General features: G+C 37.2%; 1 protein-coding gene and 1 pseudogene across 1 annotated transcript; both read left to right on the top strand.

The window, feature by feature from the left end:
- Positions 1 to 9,559, top strand: part of LOC131787595 (uncharacterized) — a 43,910-nt pseudogene extending 34,351 nt beyond the window's left edge.
- Positions 1,954 to 3,620, top strand: LOC136281085 (adhesion G protein-coupled receptor E1-like). Its single transcript, XM_066167295.1, has 5 exons — positions 1,954 to 2,085; positions 2,501 to 2,620; positions 2,762 to 2,884; positions 3,126 to 3,248; positions 3,478 to 3,620. The coding sequence occupies exons 1-5, from the start codon at positions 2,073 to 2,075 to the stop codon at positions 3,618 to 3,620; spliced, it is 522 nt and encodes a 173-aa protein (XP_066023392.1). The 5' UTR covers positions 1,954 to 2,072.
- Positions 9,560 to 12,192: the final 2,633 nt, after the last annotated feature.

Below are 12,192 nucleotides of genomic sequence, written 5' to 3'. Positions count from 1 at the left end.
AATCGTTTAAGACAAATATCTTTATTTGTGCGTGTTGCTACCTGTCTAGCTCGGCCAAGATTTTTTTCGCAGCTCGATTAGGCTAGCATCATTTCGTGGTATTCATAAGCGTTCAGTTTTTAATTCACTGATCGGCACTTCTTCAAGTTTGAATTTTTGAATTATTTACCAAATGTGTTGCAAAACATCTCGTTTTCCAAGTAATTAAGAAACTTCCCCCCTAGAACTCTGAAAAAAAGTTTAGCAAAGCCATTAATTTTATGATTTATTTTACTCATTTATTCTTATTTTCATAGAAGTCCAAGTGAAGGCAAGCCGATCGGCATTCTCGAATTTTCAATTTTTTTGTCTCGTAATTTAATTCCTAACATCTGTTTACATTTCCAAACAACGGTAAAGAGTTTTGTTAGAAAAGCAAACCGTATGCAGTTATGAAAAAGAAACAGCCTTATGAAAGTAATGAAAGGGGAAAAATAGATGAGCTAGTATTGTGCTAAAAATCAAATTGAATTGAATTGAAGCGATTTACCTGATTAACAGTTTCTCGAGGTATTTGAGAAATGCTTAGTCATTTGAACTCATAATAGGTGAGCTTAATAAAGTACTTACGTAAACCCTTTTTGTTGATATGTTTGAAACAAACCGTACAGCATCGAAAACATAACATTGCAAATTGATACTGATAAATCATGCCATTAGACAGCTTTTATAAGTATTGAAAACAGAATAGTAGGTGGTCTAACTGTTGAGTAAGTCAATTAACTTCATAACAAGAACACACACCATTATTGACATGATCCAGTTATCTACTTCCTCTGTAAAAGAAATTCATTTCTTCGCGGCTGCTTAAAAGCTATAACAAAAATCCAGCAACGCTTTCATTTGAAGAACTTCGCTGGGCAACCAGTTATCAGGACAGACGATTTTGTGAAAGGTAGGTTGTTTGCTGTCTCATTCAAATACTTAAAAATTGTCATACTTTACCGGCGTTTTACGAATAACCTTGTGAAACATACTGAGAGAAAACAGAAAAAGGAATTTAAGATCATCTTCTATAAACTCTAGAAATAAATGTTTCGAGACGGACTAATCTAGGAAAATTCAAAGCATGTTTTGCCTGCTTGCATCCTTTTCTATGAAATCTAGGAAATCCCTTAATCGAATGAACCTGTAAAAAATGTAGATACGCAATCTTTCATCGCTCAAAATATACCTGAAGGATTTGCATTTCGTGCCTTTACATTTACTGATCTCCTGAAGAAGTTTGTAATTTTACGTTGTGCGCTATTCGACTGTACAATAGTACATATAGGCGCGTGTAATTCTTAAAAAAAAGGAAAAAAAACACAATATATTGCTCAGCGTCAAAATAATGACTGAGACGTTTTTATTGCAGTTTTTTTATTGGAATGAAGAAAATGGATCCACCACTCCACCTAAACAACATGGTAGTTGCCGCCGTCTTCTGTGTAATGCTTTACAAAATAGTCGCCCAGCAGTGTGAAAGCGACTTTTCTTCACTAAGCATGATGCTTCAGAGGCACACATACAAGACGTTCGAGACTTCCAGCGTCCTTGAGTGCGACCAGGCCTGCAACGATGATTTCAGATGTCAAAGCTTTAATTATGTTTTCTTGGAAAACATATGCGAGCTGAATAACCGAACTAAAGAAGCCAGACCTGAAGATTTTATTTCTAATTCACGCCGATATTATTCTAGAAGAAAGAAGAAATTAGGTCAGTCAAAATGATACAATTCAACAACAAACAAACAAAAATTGCAACCAATTAACAGAAATAAACAAACCAAAGAAACAATAGGCAAACCTTGGGCACTGTCATCATTCACGCCTTCATTAATCAATGTTGGTTTTCTAGTTTATGGTTCATGCTTCCTAAACGAAAACTAAAAAAACTCATTTGGATTATTCTTAGTTCTCATCGGTTCAGTCGCTGAGCTGCCCGCTGAAACTTGTAAAGAAATCAAAGCGAGTGATGGAGAACGTGCGACCAGTGGCAAATATTGGTTCGATTCTTTATTACCTGGAGAAGTTATTCAGGCCGAGTGTAACATGGAGACGGAAGGTAATCTACACCTCATGACTTTTTTCTGTCTGGGTAAGGAGACAGATGATAATAGTTTTGTTACAATAAAGCAATGTATAATAGGGTCTTAAGATGAGACAAAGATATGGAAAATTTTTCAAAAATTAATTCTAGTTATTCATTATGTCGATGGGACAAAAGTGTTATTTCAAAGATATCTCTATGGAGCCTTATTTTAAAGGAAGGGTTGTGACGGTGAAGGTCGTGGAGCTCAGTTTGCATGTGAAAAAAGACTTTAAGGGGAAAATTAAATGGCCTATATTGGAATTCAATTCCAAATGTAGACGTCCAGGGATACAGAAATCAGTCTTGTTTATTTCACCCTTTGCTAAATTAAGGCTGTTTCGCAATTATATTTGTTGCTATTATTTCTTTTTCTTGGTTTCTTTGGCAGATATCGACGAGTGTAGCGCGTCCAAACCCGTTTGTGCTACCAATGCAACTGGCTGTCAGAACACTGTTGGCTCTTTTAGTTGCTCTTGTGAAGCTGGGTTTGGCGGGAGATATTGCAATGGTTAGTACTTATGGAACGCATGAATGGGTACCGTTAATTAACTTAGAGCAACAAAATTGCTTAACGGGATGATAGTGGCCAACAATAAATATATTCATCGATGCTTTCGCTTGATATAGTGCATTTTTCCCACTTTTTAAGATATCGACGAATGTAAGAGCCAAGTCAAACCTTGTGATGTAAACGCCAACTGTCAGAACACACGTGGTTCTTATATTTGCTCGTGCAAAGCTGGCTTTAATAGGAATGGAAATACTTGCACTGGTAAGGAAAGAGCTCCTTGTAGTTTTAATCATTTAGAGTTTTCCCATTTTTCTCACCCGTCTATGATTTTTTTCCATTTTCTTCTCCTTTCCCAGATTTCCATTTTTGATCACTAAGCTAAGTGAAAAGATATGGACAGGTTTCTGGTGAATCATTAATGCACGTATATATATATATGGAATCGTACTTGTTTTAATGAAATTTTTAAATTTTTTTTGTTTCTATTTTTTCGTTATTGTAGACATAAATGAGTGCAGTGCTCTTGGTCCAGTCTGTGACGTCAATGCCAATTGCGAGAACATCATTGGATCATATCTGTGCTCATGCAAATCTGGGTTCTTTGGAAATGGAAAAACTTGCACTGGTGAGAAAGAAGACAGCATTAGGAAACTGGCACTCTTTAACCTTAAGGATTGAAAGAGTTGCATTTTCACCCCCTTTTAAATGTAAAACACTCCTAAGGAGTGATAAGAAAACATAGTAGAGCACATTTCTATCATCAGCCGTTTAAAAGAATTTCCTCATGAACGGATATAAAATTACCGCCTTGCATTCTCCTGTTAATGGCTGTTTCGCTATTTTCCCTCCTTTAGATTACGACGAATGCAGTGTTTCAGTTGTAGCCTGTGATCCCTTGGCATCTTGTCAAAATACCGCTGGGTCTTTCCTCTGTCTCTGTCAAAGCGGATACACCGGGGATGGTAGAACCTGCATTGGTAGGAGACAGTTTGATTAGGAAGGGACATCAGACACTGATAAAACCCAAGATTCTGGGATATTACCTCGTACATTCTTAGGTCGATTATTCACGATGCCCTGAAGAAAGATCAAATAAAAGCATTTTGATGATGAGAGAATAGACTCTGTTTCCAGCCGGGCTAGCGGTTTATTTTAAGAAATACTATTTTTTTTTAGATCTGCACGAAGCACATGCTGCAATTAAAGTCAGGATTCTACAGCTGAGATATAACTTAAAACGCACTATACACATGCAATTCTGTTTTTGTACGAAGTATGTTATGGTTCGCCATGGAAAACAATTGCTTTTTCAACAGATGTCGACGAATGTCATTCCGGTTCTTTTTCTTGTCATGCACAAGGCCAGTGTATCAATGTAATGGGCTCGTATGATTGCAGATGTCTTCCAGGCTATACAGGAGACGGTCAACATGCTTGCTCGGGTAATTTATAGCTTTTCCTACCTAAGAGAAAGCGATGATGAAAGCAGACCTGTTTACTCATCTATCATCTCAACGTGACTGCTATACTACAAAAGTTTTAGACCCCTTTCGATTTATGGCAAGTTCGTGGAAGATAATTCTTTAATTTTCAAGTCTCAGAAATTTCGTTCAAGATGTTAGGAACGTATTTAAAATAACGAAAACAACTATCGAGGCACCTATTGCAAAAGTTATGTCTAGAAGCAATCTCTTCTTTTATATAAGTGAAGAATAACATGTTCATTAACAGATGTGGACGAGTGTCAGGCGGGCTCACATTCATGCCACGCACAAGCACAGTGCGTCAATGTGAATGGCTCTTATAACTGTACGTGTTTATCTGGATATGGGGGAGATGGTCAGCAGGTTTGCTCAGGTACCAACATGATAATGACATTGGAAAATGATAATGACGACATTTATTATTATGGAAATAGTAGATAACGATGCATAGCAAATGAAATAGCAATTCACCTCTTTTGAATGTGTTAGTGATTAGCGGTCAACAAACATGTACATTTTTTTTTCGATATTAAGGAGTTTATATACATTAATGTTTATGGCAATCTTATGCATTAAAGATGACCGTACAAATTTCCTTAGAGCTCTTTTTGCCATAATGTCTCAATCTACATTGTAACATCTGTTGTCACTGACGAAGAAAAAGATGCTTGCAAGAATTGCATTTTATTAAATGGATACAATCACCTTACGCCAGTCTCTGCATCCAAAATTGCTGTCGCCTTTAATTCTTATGAAGATATGTGTAGTCTTCATCATTAAGAGAGAAACTGTAGAATTGTGTACCTCTTTTTTTATTTAACCTTTTCCAAAGCGCTCTGTGTTTTTTTATCAGATGTGGACGAGTGTCAAGATGGTTCATTTTCCTGTCATGCTCAAGGCCAGTGTGTGAATTCGCAAGGTTCCTATGATTGCACATGTCTACCCGGATACACCGGGGACGGCGACACAAAGTGTTTAGGTTTGTGAAACATCTTAGTTGGTTTTTTTTGTGCCTCGTTAATTTTGAATTAAAGATATCTCATGTAAGATTTCGTATTATCATTTAATACCACTAAAGTGACCATGGTTGAGGGAGGGGAACCATGAATGAACTTAAATCTCCCACGTAAAATTAAAGTGATAGTGAGTGAGATTATATTGAAGTATCTTAGCTTCGTTATTGTGTCGCTTCGTCAAGCAGTGTACTAATATCAATCCAAATCTAATGTCCTTGGTGATATCATTCGCCTGCATGGGGCTTTGATGCAAAATTTGATCAATTGTACGAAATCAACGGACACAATTTAAAACAAAATCCCCAGAGAAATCATTGACAACCTATCACGCAGAATATACGTGCAGAATGAGATAAAGAAATGATCTATTCATATTCTAATCTCTCGAGGAACAAATAATCATGATATTTTGTATTTCTCTTTATAACTATCGGGATACATTTCATACGTCTATAGATGTGGATGAGTGTCAAAAGGGGTCCTATCACTGTCACGAGATTGCTAACTGTGTAAATGTGGTTGGCTCGTATGATTGTATGTGCAAACCAGGACATGAAGGAGATGGCAAAAACATGTGTTCAGGTAGGAGCACCTAATTCAAAGATAAGTAATATTCATTAAAAAAACATCAGCCGCATGCTCATTGGCTAAGACCACGTCAATTTATCTGTTACAGTCTTAAGTTCAGAGGGGTTCAATTCAAAGTTAATTGAATTGCAGAAAAGTCGCGAGAGCACAAAAAAAGCAAAATGGCAGACAGGTTTGGGGAAACTAATAACTTTCAAATTTAGAAAATTTAAGAAGAGTACAGAGAACAAAAACACCCAAAAAGCAAAATTAACGGTAATTTTAAAAGGACGAACTTGGAGTTTACGTCACAGTTCGTTCGAAAGACGGAGAAGATTACAAGCGTTTTTGCTGCTAGTAGGCTCTTGCATTAATCTATACCTATTTGAGAAAGAGTGCAGTTTCTCGATAGTTCCATCGGGCAGAATGCGTGCACATCATTAATTGTTCATAACCGATAAAGCGAATTGAATTCTTGACAGAAAGTTTTAAAGCTCGAGACAAGTTTTTTGCGGGAAAATCCCGACTACTCCCATATCATCACATGTTACCTTGGATTCAAACTATTTATTGCGGTCAAATTACAAAGCATTGATCGATGGAGTGACTGATTGTTTGCTGTATGGCTTGAGAGTATAATTGATCGACTGTTTGATTTATCGGTTATATGATCAGCCAATCGATTGATTGAGTGGTCCAATCATTTAATTATTTCATGGTGTTTTTCCTAGTATCTGGACAGTCGTCTGTGACAGTTACAAGTTCTTGCGCAAGCCTTTTGATCATAGAAACAAGCACAACGGGTCTAATATTCTCAAATTATAATGGAACTTACTTGAACAACATGAATTGCAACTGGACTATTTCTTCAAATGCAAAACTGGAACTTGCATTTATAAGATTCCAAATTGAGTCTGGTTATGACTTTGTCAAGGTGTACGATGGCCCAACATCTTCCTCCACACTGATAGGCGAGTATGATGGAGACTCTCTGCCTACACTCATTACAAGCTCCTCTCACGAGCTCTTTATGTCTTTCACATCTGACGGTTCAGTTACAAACCCTGGGTTCTTAGCAAACTACCATAGTGAGTATTAGTTGTTTTTTTCTTCCTTTAGAAAGTGGGAATGCTTGGTTGTCAATCGTTTGTGTTTTGCCTATCTATCTTGTAACTTTAACATATTTTTGTTATTCATCAGTGCATGGCCAGTCCTTTGTGAGGGCCATAAGTTTATGTCCAAACCTTCTGACTGTGGAATCATATGCAAGTGGTATAATATTTTCTAACATGCAGCAGAAATACTCGAACGACATGAATTGCAACTGGACTATTTCTTCAAATGCAAAACTGGAACTTGCATTTATAAGATTCCAAACTGAGTCTGGTTATGACTTTGTTAAGGTGTTCGATGGCCTAACATCTTCCACACTGATCGGCGAGTATGATGGAGACTCTCTGCCTGCAAGCATTACAAGTTCTTCTCACGAGCTCTCTGTTACTTTCACAACTGACGGCTCACTTGTAAAATCAGGGTTCTTAGCGAACTATCATAGTAAGTATCAACACGTTTCCATAAAAGGTAGCTCATGGAGAATCAGCCTTTCAAAATTTGCTAAGGCTGCTCGGGACGTCCGAAATTCAGGACCATGGCTTATGTTTTCATCTTGAGCTTGGCCTTGCTGCACTCATCCGCACCAAACAAGTTCTTACACTGACTCAGATTATGCGGATGAGCAAGCCATCATTAATTTTACCATAAGATTATTAATTATAATTTCCATCTCCTTGTACAGCCAAATTAGCTCGCATTTATAGTACGGGTATGATAAGAGCGGCTCAAGAGTCGTCCATCACTACAAATAAAATTCCGTATGTTATATGCAAAGTCGAGCGTACAACGTTTTCTTCAATGAAATGGTTGAAAAGAACTTCTAAAGAAACGTTTTTGTATTTTGTTCTTTTTGTTTAACATTTTTGGTAACGTGGTTTTTTTTTAATTGTTTTCCTTATTTACGTTGTTTTATCGCCTCTTTCAGTATCTGGCCAGCCATTTGCGACTGTTTCGAGTTCATGTGCAGACATGTTGACCGTTCGGTCAAGTTCAAGTGGAATGTTATTTTCAAACAGAGATGGTGCCTACGCTAATGACGTGAATTGCAGTTGGAGTATATCTTCTAGTAATAATGTGGAACTAATATTTTTCAAATTCGATACTGAAGAAAATTACGACTATATCTACGTGTACGATGGCGCATCTATGATGTCCTCTTTAATTGGCAAATACCACGGAAACTCCTTACCAGCGGTCATCACAAGCTCATCCAAACAGCTTTACGTCACTTTTAGTAGTGACAAAACAGTTTCAAGTTCTGGGTTTGCGGCAAGTTACCACGGTAAGGTTTCTTTGTATAATTGTCAGAATTCTTGTACTCTCGTTATTACTGCAAAAGTAAATGGAAAAAAAAAAGAATTCAGAGTAATTAGCATATACTAAAACAGTGGATAGCTATGAAGGCGGGCTCTGATTGGCTACCCAAACTCCGAATATCCTTTGTTATTCACCCCCGAGCAACTCGCGCCGGATTTGCACTCGAAAAAATTGTAATCGTTGCAGGAGTAAATGAATTAAAATAATCTTTTAACGCTACATTATCTCACTGTTTTATTATATATATTAAACAACTATTCTCCTCAATGTCGGTGGGTGGGTATTTAACTCGCAGCCGCAAGGCTTGGTAATATCCACCACCAGCCACCTCAGATTTGATGAATAAGTGTAAACTGTCCTTCTAACCTAATTTTCCGCTCAACTTGGTTCACTAGATAACTAGGTGGCTTTCAACCATAAGCAAATCACATTAGAGATATAAACATTTACAGGTTTGCAACATCAAAGGTACTAATGCCGAATAACTGGAGCTGCATCTCTTTAATAAAATTCAGGGCAGATAAACAACCAAAGGAGTTACTTTAATAAAACGTCGATGTAAATGTTTGATTATAGTTCAAGAGAGAAAACTAAATTTAACCACAGAAAAATTGGTATAGGCATGCTCTCTAGAAGCAGTGAAAAGATAGAAAATGGGTAGAGAAATAATTTTTTTACAAAAGAAGAACACTGGTGAAATAACTGAGGTCTGAATGAAAAGGTGAACAGCAAACCATGACAATGATATATTCGTATATACTAAAACAGGGGATAGAGTTGAAGGTGAGTTCTTATAGCTACTTGAAGTCTGAATATCCTTTGTATTTCACTGACTAACGCGCGCGGGATTTGCGGCCGAAAACTTTGTAATCATTATGAGTTAAAATCATCCTTTTGTGCTATATCATCTTACTGTTTTAGTATACACTAACACTGTTGTTCATCAAAGTGAAATATTTACCACAGGTCACCTCCACTTCAGTAAATAGTTGTTGATCATGGTGCACCTGTGAAATCATTGTTCTTTAAGATAATCTGAATTACGATAGTGGAAAAAATAACGGCAAAAGTCTATTGATAATAGTGGTTTCTTAATTTTATTCCATACAGCTTATAACACAATTCGCCTTGTTGGAGGAAACACGACACTAATTGGGAGGGTAGAAGTTTACCATAGCGGCCAGTGGGGAACAATCTGTGAAGACGGCTGGGACATCAACGACGCTCATGTGATTTGCAGACAGCTTGGCTTCCCTTCAGCCACTCAAGCCTTTTATAGCGCCACGCATGGTCAAGGGTCTGGTCAGATATGGATTGATAATTTGGACTGCTCAGGATATGAGTTACGCATCGACGAGTGCAACCATGATGGATGGGGAAATCATGATTGTGGACACAGCGAAGACGCCAGTGTAGAATGCTCCTCCACAATCCCTTGATCGGGTTAACGTTATCACAATTACCTGTTTAAATTACTCACCCCCAAAAGTAACTGATCGAAGGACAGGGAAGCGGAGTTTTCCAAAATTCATGAATTTACAGTCTCAGCGCTTTCCATAAATAGTTATGTAAATACATTCTAAAGAGTTTCACTTACCTAAAAATATCCCTCGCACTTCTCCGTAAATTCAACTATTATTATAGAGGTGCACCAATTGACGGGGGTTATTATGATATTTTTTTCTTGAAATGGGAAATGAAGATTGTGATCACTCCAAAGACGCAAATCTACAAAGTTCCTCAATAATTTCTTGATCAATTGAACTTTTTTTTTTTTTTTTTAAAGGGGGGAGGATGAATTACTCAATGGAATTATGCACAGTTATGTCGAGCCCTGAGTTTCATTGCATTTAAAATACCACTTGCAGAAAAGGCGCTCCATCCAGGTATCTCTTGTAATTAAATTCCATGCGGGATATTCAGTTATCTCTTGGACGTCTTGAAATTATAATTATTATTACTATTGTTGTTATCATTTCTATCGTTTTGTTCTGTCATGTATTATCGCTAGTTATGCTTTAAATCTCCTTTTGAGAACTTACTGAGAAATCCTGTCAAATCCCTGGTCAATACAGTGGGAAAAAGCACTCAAATTATGTTAACTATTTCGCTCTTCCATCAAATGTTAAAGTTTCAATTTCAGAGATATAATCACCGCTACGGGGTTTAACTCATTTTCTGGTGCTTAACACCTGCTAATCTGCACATCTCTAAACAATAAAAGCATTGATCTGTATACATGTATAAAAAAAGATCGTAACGCTAGAGAGTAGCAAAGCCGCTTTATACTTACAGCTCAAAACTCAGAACTCAAAACTTTCTTACAGCTTACTTTATACTTAATACTTACAGCTCAAACTGGGTGTAAAATTAATGTTTCAAAGGCAAATATGTCTCTTCGAACATCAAAGTAAATGTTGAAGTGTATTTGAATTAAAAAAACCGACCTCATTCAAAACAGTAGCAACCCGTAGTAATATAGTGATCATTCTAAACCATAACAGATATATAAATTACCGTGAAAACAGAACCTCAGGAGGTACGTCCTTACGATAAGCTATTCAACGTCCTTGAGTGGATGTAAACCTCATTTGACAAACATCATCTGTCGGTGCGTCTCCCTTTACGAATTTTCAACCTTGTTAGCGCAGTCTGAGACTGCCGGGCAAGTTCAAAAAGAAAACTAAAGCAAAAACATTCCCGTTCATTTTCGAGATCTAGGTATTTCAGGGAGGGAAAAACATTTCCAAAGGTAAGACAGCATTTGATCTCTCGCACAATGAAAGTAATGGTACACATTTAATTTCATGCGAGCTGCCTTACACTAGTTAAATAAGATGATGAAGGTCTTGGAAAAGATGAGCATTCCACGCCGAGTGGAAGCTTTGTGATAATTTTTCTGCCTCATTAAATCCTCTCTCCTTTAAAGAACTTTAGTTTGAACCTTCGCATCGACAGTTATTCTAACTATTGCCTGTATTTGTTGTCATTCACAAAATAGTCCTGAAGACGCTCTTAAAGGGGTGGAAGGATGGTGAAAACAGGTTTACATGATGCACCCAACTGAAAAGCAAAACGGCAAAAATTGCGTCATGTAACCGAGACACCTCAAAACCGAATTAGTTTGGAGTTTGGAGCTGAATGGCTATCCAAAATATGAGGCAAAATTGTCTTTCGAAATATGGAAATGAAGAAACATGAAAAGACACTAATCGATTAATGGAAGTCCAAGCCGAGGTTATCCACAATGGCTATGCGGTTAATACAAAAAATTACACTGACAGCTAAATTAAAAGAGTGAAAATTAGGAAACTTCGCCTATCGGCTAAAACTCGAACAACCTCTTATTTTAATATTGAATCATATCCACATTCATAATACAACTACACCCCGAGAGGGATCATAAATAACTAAATTCTTCAAAACACTGGAAAAAGAATATACATTATTTACTGATAGGGAGCTCTATCATTCGTTGTATTCTGGTGTACAGTTAATTTTAAGGTTGTTATGCACACTAAATTCTAACGGGAAATCGAGTGGATGATGCAGCAACACTCATAAGGAAAACACGTCTTGACAAGTGCGTAGAAACACCCGTAATTACAGGAGGATGAGATATTTTCACTTATAATGTTGTACCTTTCGAGCTCGTATGTTCTGCAGCCGGTAAGCCAGCTGCAGTTTCTGACAAATTATTAAGTCAACTTGGGTGGTTATTGGTACTAAGTTCGCGACCACGAATTCGTTTGACGGACCTGCCATTCAGTTACTAAAGAATTAAACTCGTCTTGCCTTCCTGCATATGCGATATATCAATCATTTTTGTTACAATTTTAGCGGGAAACATGGATCAGCAACACAACGTCAAAAGCGTTTTATCTGTCACCGTTGTGTGTTTGATTTTGTACAAGATAACCGCTCAGCAGTGTGGCAGCGACATCTCAATATTTAACATGATGCTAAGGAGACACACATACAAGAAGTTGAAAACCTTAAGTGCTCTGCAGTGTATCCAGGCTTGCAACGATGACCTTAGCTGTCGAAGTTTTAATTACGTCATTCTGAAAGA

This window comes from Pocillopora verrucosa, chromosome 5 (genome assembly GCF_036669915.1).
Source record: "Pocillopora verrucosa isolate sample1 chromosome 5, ASM3666991v2, whole genome shotgun sequence".
Taxonomy (NCBI): domain Eukaryota; kingdom Metazoa; phylum Cnidaria; class Anthozoa; order Scleractinia; family Pocilloporidae; genus Pocillopora; species Pocillopora verrucosa.
The sequence above is the reverse complement of the archived record's forward strand: the minus strand, read 5'-3'. Positions and strand labels throughout refer to the sequence as shown.